A 19,693-nucleotide genomic window follows, 5' to 3' on the forward strand; every position below is an offset into this window, starting at 1 on the left:
CTTTTGCTCAGAGTCAGTAGCTTCAGACCCAATGGTGGCTACAGCGGGGGCAGCAGTACAGATGAACCCAGCAAGTGGACTTGTATGATGTTCTTGATCTTCAGTCATTGGTATTTAATGAATCAATCAGTTACTGAGATGGTCTCTAAATTCAGGTGGGATATATTCAATGTCATATTTTGGTTCTTATGGACTTAATTTTCTTCAGCTTCATCCTGAACTTGCTTATGAACAGTTGATGGTCTGTTCCACAGTCTGCCCCTGGGTTGGTTTTGCTAATGATATTGAACTTTTCCACTGTCTTTTCTCACAGATGTAGCCAATTTGATTTCTGTGTATTCCATGTGGTGAGCTCCATATATAGTAGTCTTTTGTGTTGTTTCAAAAGGTATTTGCGCTCTTGCAAAATCCTATCATGTGATCTCCAGCATCATTTCTATCACTAAGTCTATATTTTCCAGCTAATGATCCTCGCTCTTTGTTTCCAGCCTTCACATTTCAGTCACCAATAATTATCAATCATCTTGATTCCATATTTGCTTAATTTCAGACTGAAGAAATTGGCAAAATTCTTCAATTTCATCATCACTGGCTTTAGTGGTTGGTTGTAAATTTACATAATAATAGTATTAACTGACCTTCCTTGTAGTCATATGGAATTATCCTATCAGAAACAGCTTTGTACTTCAAGATAGATCTTGTAATGTTCTTTTTGACCATGAATGTGATGCCACTCACGTTCAGTTTTTCCCCCAGTGTAATAAACTATATGATTGTCTGATTCAAAATAACCAGTATTAGTCTATTTCAGTTCACTAATGCCTAGGCTATCAATCTTTATGCATTCCATTTCATTTTGACAATTGCTAATTTTCTTAGGTTCATACTTTGTACATTCCATATTTTGATTACTAATGGATGTTTGTAGCTGTTTCTCTTAAGTTTGAGTTGTGCCCCATCAACAAATGAAGATCCAGAAAGCTTTACTCCATTTGTGTCATCATGATCAACTCTACTTTGAGGAGGCAGCTCTCCCTCAGTTGTATTTTGAGTGCCTTCCAACCATAAGGACTCCTGTTCTGGCATTATATCTGCCAGTGTTCTGCTGTTCATAATGTTTTCATCTTCTAGTACTATATGTGACAATGTTTTGTTGTTATTTGTAAGGTTTTCAATGGCTAAACATTCAGAAGTAGTCTATCTCTTTTTCCTAGTGTGTCTTAGTTTGGAAGCCTTACTGAAACCTGCCCACTATTGGTGACACTGCTGGTATTCAAAATACCAGTGGTATAGATCAAGCATCACAGCAAAATGCAAGGCTCCACAGTACAACAGACTGACATATGAGAGGTGGGTTATTACTGAAAGATGCTTAAGTAGGTTCTGACTCAGGTATTCTATGTACAACAGACCGAATGTGATATTGAATTGTAACAATTAAAAAAAAAATGTTGCTTTGTTTGAACCTATTTTTGCAGTCACTGTGTCAGTCCATCTCCTTAAGGGTCTCTCTCTTTTTCAAGTCCCTCTGCTTTGCCAAGCATGATGTCCTTCTTCAGGCATTAGTTCCTTCTGATAATATGTCTAAAGTATGTGTGATGCAGGCTCATCATCCTCTCCTCTAAAAAACTACAGATAACACTGTGAAGAATATGTAATTGTGCTTATATGGAAACTACACAGACCAGGAGGCAGTTAATTTGAACTGCCAAGGGGATACTGAGTGATTTAAAATCATAAAAGGTGTGTGTCAAAGTTGCATCCTTTCATTTCTTCCATTATCGTTAGCTGTTCAAGAGCAAGTTTCAGAGTCTCTTCTAACATCCATTTTGGATTTATTTCTTTTCTGTCTTTTTAAATAACCTTTTGATTTATTCATGTTTGATGTCCTTGATGTCATCCCACAATTCATCTAGTTTTCAGTCATTAGTGTTCAATACATCAAATCTTAATCAAGTTTTTCCTTACTATTCTTTACCTCTACAATTGAATGTATGCTCCCTATTCAACACTTTATCTTCAAGCTGATCTTAGTACTTTTTGTCCTGTATTGCCATTATTCTTGTTCCTACTATTATTGTATTGTCCAATGCAGTGGGTGTCAACAATATGTGACTTTAAATTTAACTTAAAGTAATGTGAGCCCTGTTAGTTAAAAGTCACCAGTTGCTCTTGGAAATTCTGCTATTATTTTTGGTTGGGTTCCCTGGAGAAGCAAAACCATTGAAACTTATATATGTGTGTATATACATACATACATACATACATATAGAGTATCAAGGAAGTGGCTCACAATTGTAGCTCTGGGAGAGTCTCAAGTCTGTGTCAGATGAACCAAGGTAGGCAGGCAGGTCCAGCAGACAGGTAGATAAACAGGCAGGTCAGGTAGGCAGATAATAAAGCCATGGGTTTAAGTGCAAAGAACCGGAAGTTGGAGGACAAGCCAAATACAAGATCCAGACCCAGCTCAAGTGAGCAAACTTTCCCCGGTGTCCCATTATATTGGATGTAGGCCACACCCCCTGTTTTTAAATTGATTGTCTGCTCATAGCCAAGCATCGTAGAGTTAACTATGTCTACTCATAGCTAATGATCACAGAGTTAACTACATTGTATTAGATTTCACCATAGGAATAATCACATCTCTAGCAAACAACTGGGAATCCTGGCCCAGTCAAGTTGAAACAAAACCCTTATCATCAGAAGTACAATGAATTGTATAATATGTCCCTTCTAGCCTAGCTCCCACCAAACGAATGTTTTCTTGATGGGTCTGAGTAAGAGAAGGTGGGCGAAGATACTGATAGGATGACATGGTTCAGCTGTGGATGTTAACAGAGTTAATTATGATTGTGAAGACTTGAAACTCTATCACGGGCACAAAATGTGCCATCTCAGAAGCAGGACTGGGAATTTCACTTCCAGTATAGAAGCAGAGCCAGGAGTGGAGCATGTCTTTTGGATTTGGAGATCTTTGTTCATCAAACCTCCTCAACCCAGTGACAAAAAGGTATAGCAGATGAGCAGCAGCAGCAGAACCTAGAGCCAGAGCACAAGACAGAGCAGTGGACTTCCCGACCACAGAGCTAGTAAAGCTGAGTAACTTTGGGTAGGATGTTTGCTTGTAGAGTGGGGTGGCTCCAGGGATTTCGTTATGGGAGGCAGGTTTCCTACAGCCAAGTGCCTCCAGGTTGAGGCTTATGGTAGAGTGATGTGGTCTGTGGATATTTATCAGAAGCTGATTAGAACAGCTGTGCCCTGAACATTTCTTACCCTGAATTATAATCTTTTAATTTCCTTAAAACCCCCCATAACTGTATGATGTCATAGTTCTATGTGGCTACTATAATGGAGCCCAGATATGAAGTAGAGAGTACCAGTGGAAGATTGATTGATGACATTTCTTTCTTTTTTCCAGAAATCTTTTACAAGTTTGCTGTGAGTCAGATCCAACTGTATAGTATATAACAACCACTACAGAAGTAATGTTAAATTAAAATTTAGTTCTTAATATACTAGCCACATATCAGGCTTTCAGTAGCAATATTTTTTTTCTGCTCAATCCAGACATCTTCATATTCATAAAACATTCTCTTGGACAACATTTTTTCTTGAATTTAAACTCTGAGCAGGGACTGTGTATTGTTCTTTTGTTTTGTATTGACCTTTGCATAGTACTTTGCTAATCTTGAATTCAATAAAGAAAGTACTTGTGAACCCTGGTTCAGAATAGAGAAATAGAGTTTTGGAAAGTATTTACTTCTTGAGAGATGATCATTGAACCATAAATGTAGATGAAATGTTTGAAGGCCTCCATAATTCCTGTATTGCCAAGAATGACTTGAAGCACAGGATAATAGGAATTGGCAGTTACCAATTTGTTTATTAAGCTTTGGGGTCAAATGCATACAATCTCTTTATTTTTTATACCTTCCTATAATTTTGTTTGATTTTTCTAATCTTTCATCTAGATTTGCATTTTCCTATGTGATAGCCTCTAGACAAATGTCACTATTTAAATTTAAACTTAAATAAGAATAAAAAATCAAATCTTTTACTACTCACATTATCCAAGTGCTCAGTAGTCACATGTGTTGAGTGGCTGCCATATTGAGGATGCACACATAAAACATATTTATCATTGCAGGTAAATTTGGGGTGGATAGCACTAATCGAGACAATTTAACTATAGTTGTAGCTCTCATGGCATTGGTTTCTGATTTAAATTTTTCTTTAAAAAAAATTAGACAATTGTTTCGGTAATATGAGTCAGTGAGTAATTTCCCAGATTACAAACACTGGATATTCTTAATTAAGCACACACTTAAAAAAAATCCATTGAGTTTTTAAATACAAAGGTACTTGCTGGAGGTACTAATGACTTGTTTCTGTTGCGGAAGGGGTAGAATTGTGGTTGTATCTGTGCAAGTTCTTGGAACTTGTGAATATTAAAATATCGATGGGTTAATAGTTGGTGGGTTGGTAGCTATCTTTTTAAAAATATACATTTTTAAACAAATTCTGTAGGAAATAAAGTACAAAAGAAAACTAAATCTACCTCATACAAAGATACAAGTTGTTAATATTTTGATATTTTCATCATAGACTTCAGGCTCTAGCTATATCTTGGTTTATTTGAACCACCTTCTGTTACAAGAACATTTTAGGGGTTGTTGATTTTGTTTGTTTGTTTTTGGCTTTTTGCTGTTTTAATAGGGGCACAGAAAGTTGTAATTGCAAATTTGCAATGTTCTGGTGGCTGCCCATTAGAACATTTGGTGTTTGTTTTCTGTATTCTGCTGGCTGGGAGTGCATGAAATGCAATGTTTTATTTAGACTAGAGAAGGGACTCTTGGTATCTGCTCTTTTGGAGTTGATGTTGGAGAAAAAAAGCACTTAACTAACTCACTTTTTTTATTCCTTTTAGGTTTTGAAATCATGAATCCTGTTTATAGCCCTGGATCTTCTGGGGTTCCCTATGCAAGTGCCAAAGGAATTGGTTATCCAGGTAAGGAAATATCATTTGTTTTCATGCTTGAACGTTGGAACGCTTAATAAATTTCCATGTCACTCAGAATGCTTTCCGTTGAAAAACCTGGCTCCAAGTGGCATCAAAAGTGGAATTAAAAAATTAAGAGAGAGAGCTGGCTTTGGTCAAAGCTTACATCATTTTTGACTAGGATGTGTCTTCTCCTGGCCTCAGCTTCATTTCCTTAACTACTGGCTCAGTGTTGAGCACAATATTCCCCACTGTAGTCTCTGCATGGTGATTAGCAGCTCCTTTGGACTATGAGCCTTTCTGTCTCTGTCCAATAAAAAAGCCAAGTGTGAATTCTTGTTCCCTAATTATACCAGAGTTGTGGGATTCTTTCTGGCTGGAATCATCTTCATTTTTTTGCCCATTTCTGAGCCAGACCTATGACCAGGGGATTCTTCTGATTAACTTAGGCATAACCTACATCCTCCACTTTTAGTGGAGTCAACTAACTCAAACTTGAGCTGTGAGGGAGGGAATGAAATGAAAATTAGGGGCATATGAGCTGGTTAGTCAGAAGTAACAATTGGTTGCCATAATTGGCGACTTTGAACAAATAGAAATTCTTAATTTTTATGTTACAGGTTATGGGTTTTGATAATAAAGTGAATGATATTACCTAAAACCAAATTGTCATAGAAACTATAGATTGTGTAATAAAATAAACATGTTTTAAAAAACTAAGCTTTCTGGAAAGTAAGAGAAATATCTGTGAACAAATAAGAAGTGGGAGAATTACCTGTGCCTTTGGACATCTAATGTTGTCCCTGCCTTGGGAACATTTGCTATTGCTGCTGTTGTTGTTAAGTGTCATCAACTCTGATAGGGTTTCTGAGGCTGTAAATCTTCATGGGAACAGAAAGCCTCATCTTTTCTGCTGTGGAGTGGCTGGTGGGCTCAAACCCTTGACCTTGTGGTTCATAGTTCCATAGCTTAGTACTTATTCTTTAGAGCCACCAACACTCTCATTTACTGTTAGTGAGTTATAATAATCCACATGGAGTACATGAAATGAGTCCCAAGGTCCATGTAAGGCAGGGAGTTGGCTTGGGACCCTCAAAATCTGATACCTTCAGAGAGCTATGTTTTTAGTGAGTAGGTAGGCAAAAAGTATTCATACACTGGCCCAAGGTGGGAGGATAATCAAAATCAGCCCAAGGCTGATTCTTGTGAAGCTCAGGTCAGGCATGCTTTTAACCCTACAACCTTCTTTACTCTATCCTGACACCAACCACAGCATCCATACTTTTTTTTTTTCATGTTTTATTGTGAATTATATGATATTTTACATGAGAGAACTTTAATTTTACATTCATTCCATCGTATTTATCGTCTCATTGCCATGGTTCCAATCCCCTCCATGCATCATCAACCGACCAAAGGCTATACCCTATAAACCTGCCTCCTACACTCCCCTCCCCCCCATTCTTCAAGACCTTTTTTTTTTTTTTTTTAAGTTTTTATTGTATATTATATGCTAGTTTATATGGGTGAACATTATCTTTACATTCATCCTATTGTACTTTGATTCATTGCAATGATCACAATCCCCTGCATGCATCATCAAACCACCCAAAGGGTACACCTCATACTCCTGCGCTCCCGGCCAGTACACAACCTCTCTCCCTCCGAGTCCAGAGTCCCCAGCTGCTCTCATTTCTGCCTCCATCCCTAGTGTCACTGCCTCTCCGGACATGGTCTTGTACTTGGCTTTTCTCCCTTGATGTATCCAGGGATCTCTGCTCCTGGACTACAAAATCAGCCGCTCCCCTCCTTTTGTTACCAAACGTTTACATTTACCTTTCCAACACTCAGTGTCAGACCTGATAGCAATCATTTCCTATTGAACCATAGGAGTCCTTTCCCCCTAACCTTTTATCAACTCCATCCAGACAGGTTGGAAATAACTCAGTGGAAATTCTACCTTTCTTTGTATCCTCTGGAGCTAGGTTCTCTATTGAAAGCTTGTAAGCCAGTCACTTCTTGCCTTTGTAGTACCCCCATTTTGCATAGCCAATGTCTCAATTCCCCATCCCTGTCAACCCTGTGTACCATGGGGGTGGGAATGATCCTCACTGTAGAGATTTGTCCGCTCCTTTGTCATACTGCATCTGTAAGTTTAGGTCAAGATGATCCACTTATAGTGGGTTACTCTTTTTTTTTTCCCCTCTTCTTTCTTCTAGTCGTGTTCTGATCATTCAGCCATGGATGCCAGGTCAAATGGGTACTATCTGCAAGTGTGGGTGTTCTTGTGCATCCCCCCTCACTTTATATCAGCTGGATGCTTCACACTCCGTTCTAGTCCTCTGGGGCATGACCCTGCCCCTGGACCCAGGAGTCCCCAGGTCTCATCATATTCTTGGTTAACCTGGTCTCAATCCAGGTTAACAGGGTTCTATTGAATGTGGTCGGACTTAGTTCACAGCTTCGTTGCTGTTTTTCCCCCACTTCCCCTTATTGGTGATCAGCGTGGCCATCAGCAGGACCATATGCCTGCTGGTGTATTCCATTTGAGTTTCAGTCTTGGAAGGGGGTTTGCCTTGAGGGGACCTGACCACTTGCCAGATGGCTCCCTGGGGAACAACTTGCTTGTTCTTGTAGTAGTCAGTTGGACTGCTGTTACTGGGTTTTTGGTTTTTTTTTCTGCTGGTCTTTCTTTTAAGAAATATCTTCTGTTGTTCTAGCTGCTTCAGACTGGTCTGCTTATCCTTTCACGTGGGAATGTCCCATCTCGGAAGATTCTGGATGATAATCAGGATTCTACCTATGGTCTTATGCAATGCAAAGGCTCTGCAGGGAGCCTCCTTCACTGGGCAAGTTCTAGCCCCATTTTAGTTATTCCAAACAGTTAGAGGCTGAAGACGGACTTACAAGCTTTCTCTGGTGATGTTTCTGGCTATTCCTTTCTCTCCCCTTCAAGTGTCTACTTTACAATAGTGGGCAAGGGAAACCAAGATTCAACAGACAGCCAAGCATCTTAACATCATTTCCCCACTTTTATCCATTCAAACCATGTCTCAATCTTTGTATCCAAGAACCCTGTTGTTCCACGTTTGTGCTTAGATCGTTATTTACCTCTGTCCCATTTAGCCCATGTGAACCAGCCTAGCTATTCTCCCATCTGACTTATTTTTGCTTTCCCTTCTAGTGTATTGCTCTCCCCAGCACCAAACTATCCTGTGTCTATTCCATACCCTGTGTTACACTATACTGTGACTGTTCCCTACCCTGTGCTCCACCTTCCTGTCCCTAACCCACACCCCACCCCATACACCCAGGTAACCAACAAAAAAATAAAAATTAAAAGAAAAAAGATAAATTTGTTTTTCCCCCCTTTCAGTGTGGGTGCTTTTTCTTAATCTTTTACAATAATGTCTCTATGCTGTATTTCTCCTTTTGCGACTGACTGATTTCACTCAGCATAATGTCCTCAAGGTTCATCCATGTTATGCGGTGGCTTGCTGCTTCCTTGTTATTCTTCAGGGTAGCATAATATTCCATTGTGTATATGTACCAAAGTTTATCCATTCTTCCATTGATGGGCACGTAGATGGTCTCCATCTTTTTCCTCTTGTAAATAGTGCAGCTATGAACAATGGTGTGCATATATCCACTCTTGTTATGGCTCGTATTTCTTGTGGATAAATACCGAGTAGAGGAATTGCTTGATCATAAGATATCTCTATTTCCAAACATCTGATGAAGCTCCATTTTGTTTTCCAGCGTGGTTGGACCATTTTGCACTCCCACCAACAATGCAGTATGGTCCCAGAGTCTCTCCACATCCTCACCAACACTCATTGTCATCTGCTTTTTTGATCTTTCCTATTATTACTGGTGTGAGATGGTATCTCATTGTTGTTTCGATTTGCATCTCTCCAATGGCTAGTGATTGTGAAAATTTCTTCATGTGTTTGTTGGCTGCCCAGATCTCCTCCTTGGTGAAGTGTATTCATGTCCTGTGCCCATTTTTTAATTGGGTTATTTTTCCTTTTCTTGTAGAGGTGTTGTAGTTTCCTATATATTTTGGAAATTAGTCTCTTGTCTGATGTGTCGTTGCAAAAGATTTTTTCCTATTCTGTGGGCTCCCTGTTTAATCTTTTGATGAAGTCTTTTGATGCAGACAAATTTAAAATTTTTAGTATGTCCCATTGATCTATTTTGTCTGTTTTTGTTTATGTAAGTTTCAAAATGTTTGGTAGTCTGTGTATGCCCTGTATTAGAGCTCTCACATTTTTCCCTATTTTTTCATTGCTGACCTTTGTAATTCTGCGATCACATTTAGGTTTTTTATCCATGCTGAGTTGGTTTTTGTATAAGACATGAGGTAAAGGTCTTGTTTCAGTCTTTGGCATATTGCTTTCCAATTCTGCCAGCACCATCTGTAGAAGAGACCATCTCCTCCCCATGCAATATACTTAGGTACTTTGTCAAAAATCAGTTGGCTGTATGTGGATGTGTTAATTTCTGGATTCTCAGTTCTGTTCCATTGATCAATGTATCTTTCATTATACCAGTACCAGGTTGTTTTGACCACTGTAGCCATGTAGTGAATTTTGAAATCAGGGAGTGAGAGGCTTCCCACCCTGTTCTTCTTTAGCAGTGCTTTGTTTATCCTTGGTCTCTTTCCTTTCCATATAAAGTTTGTAATTGTTTTTTCCATCTCTTTGAAGAATCTGGATTGGGATTGCATTATGTGTGTAAATTGCTTTGGGCAGTATTGACATTTTCACAATGTTAAGTCTTCCTATCCAGGAGCATGGTATATTTTCCCAGTTTTGTTGGTCTCTTTTGGTTTCTTGTAGTAGTGTTGTGTAGTTTTCTTTGTATAAGTCTTTTGTTTCTCTGGTTACATTTATTCCTAGATATTTCATGCTTTGGGTAGCTATTTTAAATGGTATTGTTTTTCTAATATCCTTTTCAGCACTGTTGTTATTGGTATAGAGGAATCCAACTGATGTTTGTATGTTGATCTTATACTCTCTTACTTTGCTGAATCCTCCAGTGAAGTCTAGTAGTAGCCTTTTAACTGAGTCTTTGGGGTTTTCTATATATAGAATCATACCATCTGCAAGTAGAGAGTTTTACTTCCTCTTTGCCAATTTGGATGCCCTTGATTTCCCTATCTTGCCGTATAGTTCTGGCTAAGACATTGAGCACAATATTGAATAGGAGTGGTGACAAAGGGCATTCTTGTCTGGTTCCTGTTCACAGATGGAAGACTTTCGCTTTCTCTCCATTGAGAGTAATGTAGGTTGTTGGTTTTGTATATATGCTCTTGATTATGTTGAGTTATTTCCCTTCAATTCCTATTTTGTTGAGTGTTTTTATCAGGAGCGGATGTTGGATTTTGTCAGATGCCTTTTCTGCATCAATTGATATGATCTTGTGGTTTTTTCCTCTTTTTCTTGTTTACATGATGGATTACGTTGATTGTTTTCCTAATGTTGAACCATCTTTATATCTCTTGGTGACTGTAGGTTCCCTCTGTTGGTCTGTTTCTAGTTGCTGGAGATGTTGTGTTAATGTGTTAATTTTGATTCTTTCTTCTTTTAGCAAGTGTGCATCTATCACAATAAATTGTCCTCTTATCACCGCTTTCGCTGTGTTCCAAAGATTTTGGTATGTTGTGTTTTCGTTGTAGTTTGTTTATAGGAACTTTCTGAATTCACATTTAATTTCTTCTATTATCCAGTTTCTCTTCACCAGTATGTTATTCAGCCTCTATATATTAAACTTTATTTCCTTGGTCTTAATGTTGATTTCTAATTTTATGGCATTGTGTTCTGAAAAGATGCTTTCTAGTATTTTGATGTTTATAAATTTATGGATGCTTGCTTTGTAACCTAACACATGGTCAATTCTGGAGAATGTTCCATGTGCACTGGAAAGGAAATATATTGTCCTGTTGTTGGGTTGAATGCTCTGTACAGGTCTGTTAGGTCAAGTTGGTTTATTGTGCTGTTTAGTTCCTCTGTAACTTTGTCGAGTTTCTTTTAGGTTGTTCTATCGCTTATGGAAGGAGCTCTGGTAGCGTAGTGGTTACAAATTGCGCTGCGAACTGAAAGGTCAGCAGTTTGAAACTACCAGCTGCTTTGTGGGAGAAAGAGGAGACCTTCTGCTCCCATAAAGATTTACAGCCTCGGAAATCCTGTTTAGGGTCGCTATGGGTCAGAACTGACTTGACAGCACTTAACAACAACAATACCTTTTGGAAAGTGGCGTATTAAAATCCCCCACTATAACTGTAGATTTATCTATTTCTTTCTTCAATTCTAGTAGGGTTTGCCTTATATATCTTGGTGCTCTTTCATTTGTAGCGTAGGTGTTAATTATGGTTATCTCGTCTTGCTCAATTGACACTTTAATCATGAGATAGTGTCCTTCTTTATCTCTTATGGTGTTTTTTGCCTTAAATTTTATTTTATCAGAGATTAGTATTGCCACTCCTGCTTGTCTTTTATTACTTTTAGCTTGATATATTTTTACCATCTTTTAACTTTTAGTCTGTTTTTGTCTTTGTGTGTAAGGTGTGTCTTTTGTAGGCAGCATATTAAAGGGTCTTATTTTCTTATCCGTTCAGCCACTCTCTGTCTCTTCATTGGTGCATTGAATCCATTGACATTCAGTGTAATTATAGGTATGGATTAATTGCTGTCATTATGTTAATTTTTTGTGGAGCTGTTCCTTTGTTCTGCAGACCTTTTTGTGTTGCATTCATGTTTTTTGTGCTATTTCTTGTCGATTTCTTCTTAGTTTTAATGTTTCCTTGTTCTGCTTAGATCTTCATTTTCATGGTAAGATGTGAAGTATTAATTTACTTTGTGGTTACCCTATAGTCTGTTAGCTTTCCCTGCATTTAAGACAGTCCATTGTATCCTGCCATCTACTCGATCTCCTCAGCACCTGGATCTCTGTTCCTATATTTTTCCCTTCTTTGATATTGTTAATATTTTTATGTTTAGTTGGCCTCACAGGTCCTCTGAATTCATTGCTGTAATTTTGTTCCGTTTTGAATTCTGCTATCCACTGACTGATTTCAGGTGGAACTCTTGTCTGTCAATCTCTGGTTGTTGTCTGTTCTTGCTGGTTTTTATTCCAAAGAACCTCCTTTAGGATGTTTTTAAATGCTGGATTGGCTTTAACAAAATCTCTTAGCTTCTGTGTATCCTGGAATATTTTGATTGCACCATCATATTTGATTGACAATTGTGCTCGATAGACGATTCTTGGTTGGCAGTTTTTTTTCTTTTAGAGTTTTATATATGTCTCCCCACTGCCTTCTTGCCTACATGGTTTCTGCTGAGAAATCAGAACTTAATCTGGCTTGCCTTTGTAGGTAACACTTCTTTTTTCCCTGTCTGCTTTTAGGATTCTCTTCTTGTCTTTTGATTTTGGAGAGCTTGATTATGATACGAGTCGGTGATTTTCTTTTGGGGGTCTATCTTTCCTGGGGTTCTTTCAGCTTCTTGAATGTTTATCTTCTCATCCTTCAAGATTTTAGGAAAAATTTCTTCCAGAATCTCTTCAACTATCTCTTTTGTGGACTTCTGTAATTCTTCCTGTTCTGGAATGCCAGTAATTCTTAAATTATTACTCTTCATGTTATCCAGCATGAATCTTAAACTCTCTTCAGATTTTTTAATCCTTTTTCTGCTTGCTCTCCTATCTTAGCATTATTGAGAGATTTGTCTTCCAGCTCACTGGTTCTTGCTTCCATCTTTTCCATTGTGCTCTTTGACCTTTCAGTGTATTGTCCATTTTTGATATTTTATTATTAATCATCTGGACTTCTTTTTGCAGGTTTTGGATTGTTTCCAATGCTGTATCTATCTTGTTTGTTTGCTCCTGTAGCACTTTCCTGACTTCTTCCTTATTTTCCTCCACCCCTTTTCGGAGCATTTTTGAATTTGTTTCCATATTATTATTCCTTCTCAGGCAGATCCAGAGCTTGCTCTTCTGCTGGAATGTCTGTGTCTCCTTCCAGTTCATTTTTCTCAGTTACTTTTTTATGTTTTGGGATAAGTGTTGATATCTTTAATTGTGTTTTCTTGGACATTTTCAAAGTTATGTGAGTTTTTAATGCTTAAATGGATGTATCTTGCTTTTTGTTAAGCTTGCTGAGCATCTCTTGGTGGATATGATCTGGAAATAGGCTTCCTTTTTCATGTGTAATGTCTAGCAGCTGTTTTTGGCTCTTGTCCAGATGGTGAGGTACTACAGGATATGCTTGTAGCTTGGCTATATGGGCACAGTTGCTGTCTCTTCTTGGGTTAGGTAGGGGGAGAAAGGTCCCAGCCCTGGGAGAATAGTAAGGCTAAAAGGACCAATGACAGAAACAATATAAAAGTAGAGACAGAAACAACCAATCAAAAACAAAAATAAAATTGTGATTGACACTCTTCACTGGCCTTTGCTGTTCAAAGGGTCCTGCCTAGCTTAACTATGGGACTCGTTCCCAGGGTCAAAATGTCATAAGAAGTAGCCTGTGGATTTCTTCTCTATGCCCTTGGAAAACTGTAGGTGTAATGCTGGACTCTTTTGGGGGTGTGCTCCCACCCACCTTAATGTGTCTGAGCTGTGCAGTGAGGGCGCTATCAGGGTGAAGAGGAGAGATACGTGGAAAATGAAAAGTGAAAGATGAAAAATCGGTCACACCTCTCCCTTCAGATATGCTGCTCTGCGACTTGTAGCCCTGAGTCGCTGCCTCCGCTTTGCATACTTATTTCTTTGTTGGGTTCAATGATCTATTGCAGTGGACACACAGAATGGAGAGACAGTACTCAATGATTATCGGGTTTATGAGTGACATGAACAGGGTACAATGCAGGATCAGAAACAGCTTAGGATGCAGTGATTATCAATCAGGAATGCCTCTTTTCTACTGTACTACAGGCACACCTCACTCTTGTCTTTGGTCTTACAGCCATGTGGGCCCTTGGTCTCTCCTTCCTGTGGCAAGTTTTACATAGCTCCTTTCGCTAGTCTGTAAATGGCCAAAGGGCGCATTCAGCAAGGCAGCTCCTAAATATAGTTATTCAGCTTTATTTGATCCATGGGCCAGGAAGCCTGCAGCTGCTCTGTGTCTTCTTTGAGTCACTTCTGCTGTTCATTTTCCATGTAGGGCTTTCAAGCTCTGCTCATGGATCTTGTTTCTTGATGGTCCTTGAATCATCTGTCTCTGCTTCTAAGATTTCTCCTTTTATTCTACCAGGATGGCAAAACCAATGCCAGTGTTAGAATTCTTTACATCCTATTTGAATGGTCCTGCCACAGCTATAAGATGAGCACTGTACCACAAATCAATTTGAGCTGCAATGACCAGCAGTTCAAATCCACCAGCTGCTCCTTGGAAACCTTATACAGGGTCGTTGTGAGATGGGTCTGACATGAAGATACTAAACAACAATATCACCCAAATCAATTAGTGGGAGTTAAGAAGTCCAGTACTTATCTGAAAGTTTGTCGTACTGTGGTGGCTTTTGTGTTGCTGTGATGCTGGAAGCTATGCCACTGGTATTTTAAATAGTAGCAGGGTACGTCCATAGTGAACAGGTTTCATTTGAGCTTCCAGGCAGACTAGAAAGAATGAGAGGCATACTATTACTGTATGCTTGTTGTTAGGTGCCATCGAGTCAGTACCGACTCATAACAACCTTATGCACAACAGAACGAAACACTGCTCGATCCTGGGCCAACTTCACTACTGGTGCCACGCTTGAGTCCATCATTGCTGCCACTTGGCCAATTCATCTCATTGGGGGTCTTCCTCTTTTTCTCTGACCCACCACCTTACCAAACATATCCTTCTCCAGCGACTGGTCCCTCCTGACAATATATTCAAAGTATGAGAGATGAAAACTTTAGGGCTAGCAGAGGAACACTGTCTATATAGCACTAGAAATACTGAAACATGGTGAATAGCACCAGAATATTGCCAGATATACTGCCGGAAGATGAACCCCTCAGCTTGTAAGGCATCTAAAATATGACTGGGCTGCCTCCTCAAACTACAGTTGACAGTGATGACTTGAATGGGGCAAAGCTTTGGGGACCTTGATTTTCTAATGGAGCACAGCTCAAAATGAGGAGAAACAGTTGTAAACATCCATTAATAATTGAAACATGGACTGTACAAAGTATGTATCTAGGAAAATTGGAAGTGGTCAAAATGAAATGGGACACACAAAGATCTGGGCATTAGTGAGCTGAAATGGATGGGCATTGACCATCTTGAATCTGATAATTTCTGCTGGGAATGACAAAATGAAGAGTAATGGCATCACATATCTCATCAAAATGAACATTTCAAGGTCTATCTTGAAATATAATGCTCTCTGTGGTACGATACTATTTATAAACCAGTGGCGCGATAGGATAAGAGTTTGACTTCAAGGTCAGTTTGATTTACACAGTTAGCAGTTCAAACTCACCAGCCCATCCTTTGAAACTATAAAAGGTTGCTATGAGTTGGAACCAACTCAATGGAACTTAACAGCAAAAACAAGAAGAAGGAAGACCAGTTAATACAACTAAAGCCAGTAATGATGAAATTGAATTCTACCAACTTCTTCAATCTGAAATTGATCAAACATGTAATCAAAATGTATTGCTAATTACTGGTGATCGGAATGTAAAACTTAGAAACAAAGAGAAAGAATCAGTAGTTGGAAAATATGGCCTTGGTGATAAAAATGATGCTAGAGATCGCATGATAGAATTTTGAAAGAACAGTCTTCATTGCAAATACCTTTTTAAACAGCATAAAGGATATATGTGTGCCTCATCAGATGGCATACTTAGAAATCAAATTGACTATATCTTTGGGAAGATAAGATGGAAAAGCTCCATATCATCAGTCAAAACAAGGCCAGAGGCAGACTGTAACACATTAATTGCTTATATGGAAGTCCCGGCTAAAGCTCAAGAAAATTTAAACAGGTCCAGGAAAGCCAAAATTGGACCTGTTACATATTTGACCTGAATTTAGAAATCATCTCAACAATAGATTTGATGAATTAAGACACTAATAACCACTAAAGCCAGTGATAATTGCAAGACCAAAATAGTTGTGAGGACATCAAGAACATCATACAAGAAGAAAACTAAAGATCATTAAGAAAGCAGGAAATAAGGAAAAGACCAAAATGGGTGTTAGAGGAGACTCTGAAATTTGCTCTCTAGCATAGAGATGCTAAAGCAAATGGAAGAAATGAAGTAAAAGAGTTGAAAAGAAAATTTCAAAGCGCACCTCAAGAAGACAGAGTGAAGTACTACAATGAAATGTGCAAAGGCCTGGAGTTAGAAAACCAAAAAGGAAGAAAGAAGATGCTCAACATTTCTCAAGCTGAGGGACCTGAAGAAAAAATTCAAGCCTCAGTTTGCAATTTTGAAGGATTCTATGGGTAAAATAGTTAATGATGCAGGAAGCATGAAAAGAAGATGGAAGTCACTGTACCAAAAAGAAATGGATATTCTTTAATCATTTCAAGAAATAGCATATGATCAAGAGTGAATGGTAGTGAATGAAAAAGTCCAAGGTGTACTGAAGATATTGGCAAAGAAAAAGACATGGGGAATTAATATAAATTGAAATTTTTCAATAAACTGATGAAGCATTGGAACCACTCAATGCACAGAAATTTGGAAGACAGCTACGAGACCAACTGATTAGAAGAGATCCAAATTTGTGCCTATCTCAAAAAGAGGTGACCCAAGAGAATGCAGAAATCATTGGACAATGACATTAATTTCACATGTGAGTAAAATTTTGCTAAAGATAATTCAAAAGTATCTGCAACAGTATATTGATAGGGAACTGCCAGAAATTCAAGCTGGACTCAGGTGAGGACATAGAATGAGGGCTATCATTGCTGATGTCAGATGGATCTTGGCTAAAAGCAGAGAATACCAGAAAGATACTTGTTGTTGTTGTTATGTGCTGTCGAGTTCTGACTTATAGTGAACCCTGAATAGATTTTCCAAGGGGTGGCTGGCGCGTTTGAATCTCCAACCTTTCAGTTCAAACCGACCTTGCGGTTCAGCACAGTGTCACACCAGATGTTTACCTCTGCTTTCTTGACTATGCGAAGACTTGCAACTGTGTGGAGCATGACAAGCTGTGGACAACATTGCTGAGAATGAGTATTCTGGAGCACTGAATTGTGCTCATGAAGAGCTTGTACATAGACTAAGAGGCAGTCATTCAAACAGAACAAGGAGACAGTGGCTTAAAATCAGAAAAGGTGTGCATCACAGTTGTTTTCTTTTACCATACTTATTCTTTCTGTATGCTGAACAAGTAATCTGAGAAGCTGGATTATATGATGATGAATGTGGCACCAGGATTGAAGAAGGAGTCATTAATAACCTTCAATATGCAGATGAAACAATCTTGCTTGCTGAAAGCAAAGAGAAGTTAAAATACTACCTGATGAAGATCACAGACCACAGCCTTCAATTCAGTATGGTTGCACCTCAGTGTAAAGAATACAAAAATCCTCACAACTGGATAAATAGAGAAAAGATTGAAGTTATCAAAGACTTTGTTTTTCTTGGATCCACCATCAACACTCATGGAATCAGCAGTCACCAAATCAGACAACATATTGCATTAGGCAAATCTTGCTGCACAAGACCTTTTTAGTGTCTTCAAGAGCAAAGGTATCAGTTTGAGGACCAATGTGTGCCTGACCCAAACCATGGTATTTTCAATACCCTTGTATGCATGTGAAAGTTGGATAATGAATAAGAAGACTATATGAGAATTGATGCATTTGAGTTATGGTGTTGGAGAAGAATATTAAACGTACTATGGACTACTAGAAGAACAAATTAATTTGTGTTGGAGGAAGTGCAGCCAGAATACTCCTTAAAATCCAGGATTGTGAGACTTCATCTCTCATATTTGGGATGCGTTTTCAGTAGGGACAAGTCCCTGGAGAAGGACATCATGCTAGGCAAAGTGAAGGGTTAGCAAAAAAAGAGGAAGACTCCCACTGAGATGGATTAGCACAGTGGCAATAGCAGTAGGCTCAAGGTTAACAAAAGATTGTGAGGACCAGGGAATATTCCATTCTGTTGTGCAAAAGGTCACTATGATGAACCAATTTAGCAGGACCTAATGACAGCAATAACAAAACATTACATAGAAAAACCATATCAAGTAAATTCATGGTATTACATCAACAAAGCTACTCCTTGGAAACCCTATACAGGGTTGTTAAGAGTCAGAAACAACTTGATGGTACTTACAGCAACAACAAAGAGGAAACTAGAATGCCACATTTAGAAAATGAGTAAAATAAGCTGGTTAGAAAATACAGATACTAGAATGAGAAGGTTGAGGGAGTTAAGAGCTCCAGAAGGATCAAATAGACTGAAGGATCAAATAGAGAAAATGAAGGAAAAAGGACAGAACTTTCCAGGTGGTGAATAATAGTTTAATGATAATATCCACTTGAAATTCTTGGAACACGGTGGTTCCAGACGATAACCCACTGGACTGTGAACCACAAGATTAATGGTTTGAGCCTACCAGCTGCTCTATGGGAGAGAGATGAGGCTTCTGCTCCCATGCAGATTTAAAGCCTCAAAGACCTGATACAGGGTCGCTAGGAGTTGGAACTGACTGATAGCATTTAATAACAATAACATCCTTGTTAGGTGCTGTTGAGTTGGTTTCTACTCATAGTAATACTATGTACAACAGAATGAAATGTTGCCCCTTCTGCACCATTCTTATAATCATGGTTATGTTTCAGCCCATGACTTTAACAAGCATGGTGTCCTCCAGGGACTGGTCCCTCCTGGGACAGTTCTTCCTGAGACAGAGCATTTGAGACAGTCTCACCATCCTTGCTTCTAAGTTACATTCTGGCTGTACTTATTCCGAGATGTGTTTTTGTTGTTCTGGCAGTCCATGGTTTTCTTAATACTCTTAACCAAAATCATAATTCAGAGACATCAGTTCTTTTTTGGTCTACCTCTTTCCTTGTCTGGCTTTCCACATGCATATGAGACAGTTGAAAATACCATAGTTTGGATCAGGCATGACCTTAGCTTTGAAAGTGACATCTTTGCTAAAGAGGTCTTTTGCAGTATGTTTGCCCAATGCAGTGCCTCATTTGATTTCTTAATTACTGGTTCTATGAGTCTTGATTGTGATTCTAGGTAAAATGAAATCATTGAAAACTTAATATCTTTTCTTTGTTTTTCATAATGTTGTCTATTGGTCCTGTTGTGAGGGTTTTTATTTTATGTTGAAATGTAATCTGTATTTAAGCCTGTAATTTTTATCTTCAGTAAGTACTTCAAGTTGTCTTGGCTTTCAGCAAGTAAGTTGTGTCATCTGCATATCAAAGGTTAGTAATGGATCTTTGTCTAATTCTGATGCTGCATTCTTTTTCATGTAGTCCAGCTTCTCAGGTTATTTGCTCAGCATACAGACTGAGTAAGTATGGTGAAAGAATACAACCTTGGTGCACACCTTTCCTAAATTTAAATCATTCGGTGTTCTGTTGTTCAGTTTAAACAACTGCCTCTTGGTCTAGGTTGTTGTGTTGTTGTTGTTAAGTGCCGTCGAGTCGGTTCCGACCCATAGCGACCCTGTACAGGGTTTCCGAGGGTGTAAATCCTTACGGGAGTAGAAAGCCTCAT

General features: G+C 38.6%; 1 protein-coding gene across 1 annotated transcript in view; it reads left to right on the plus strand.

The window, feature by feature from the left end:
* Positions 1-4,938: 4,938 nt before the first annotated feature.
* LOC102836061 (myelin-associated neurite-outgrowth inhibitor-like) overlaps positions 4,939-19,693 on the plus strand; it is a 58,373-nt gene continuing 43,618 nt past the window's right edge. Inside the window, exon 1 of the mRNA XM_006876924.1 lies at positions 4,939-5,008. Coding sequence (XP_006876986.1) covers positions 4,939-5,008 — 70 coding nt within the window. The remainder of the gene's footprint in view (positions 5,009-19,693) is intronic.

This window comes from Chrysochloris asiatica, unplaced genomic scaffold, assembly GCF_000296735.1.
Source record: "Chrysochloris asiatica unplaced genomic scaffold, ChrAsi1.0 scaffold00429, whole genome shotgun sequence".
NCBI classification, from domain to species: domain Eukaryota; kingdom Metazoa; phylum Chordata; class Mammalia; order Afrosoricida; family Chrysochloridae; genus Chrysochloris; species Chrysochloris asiatica.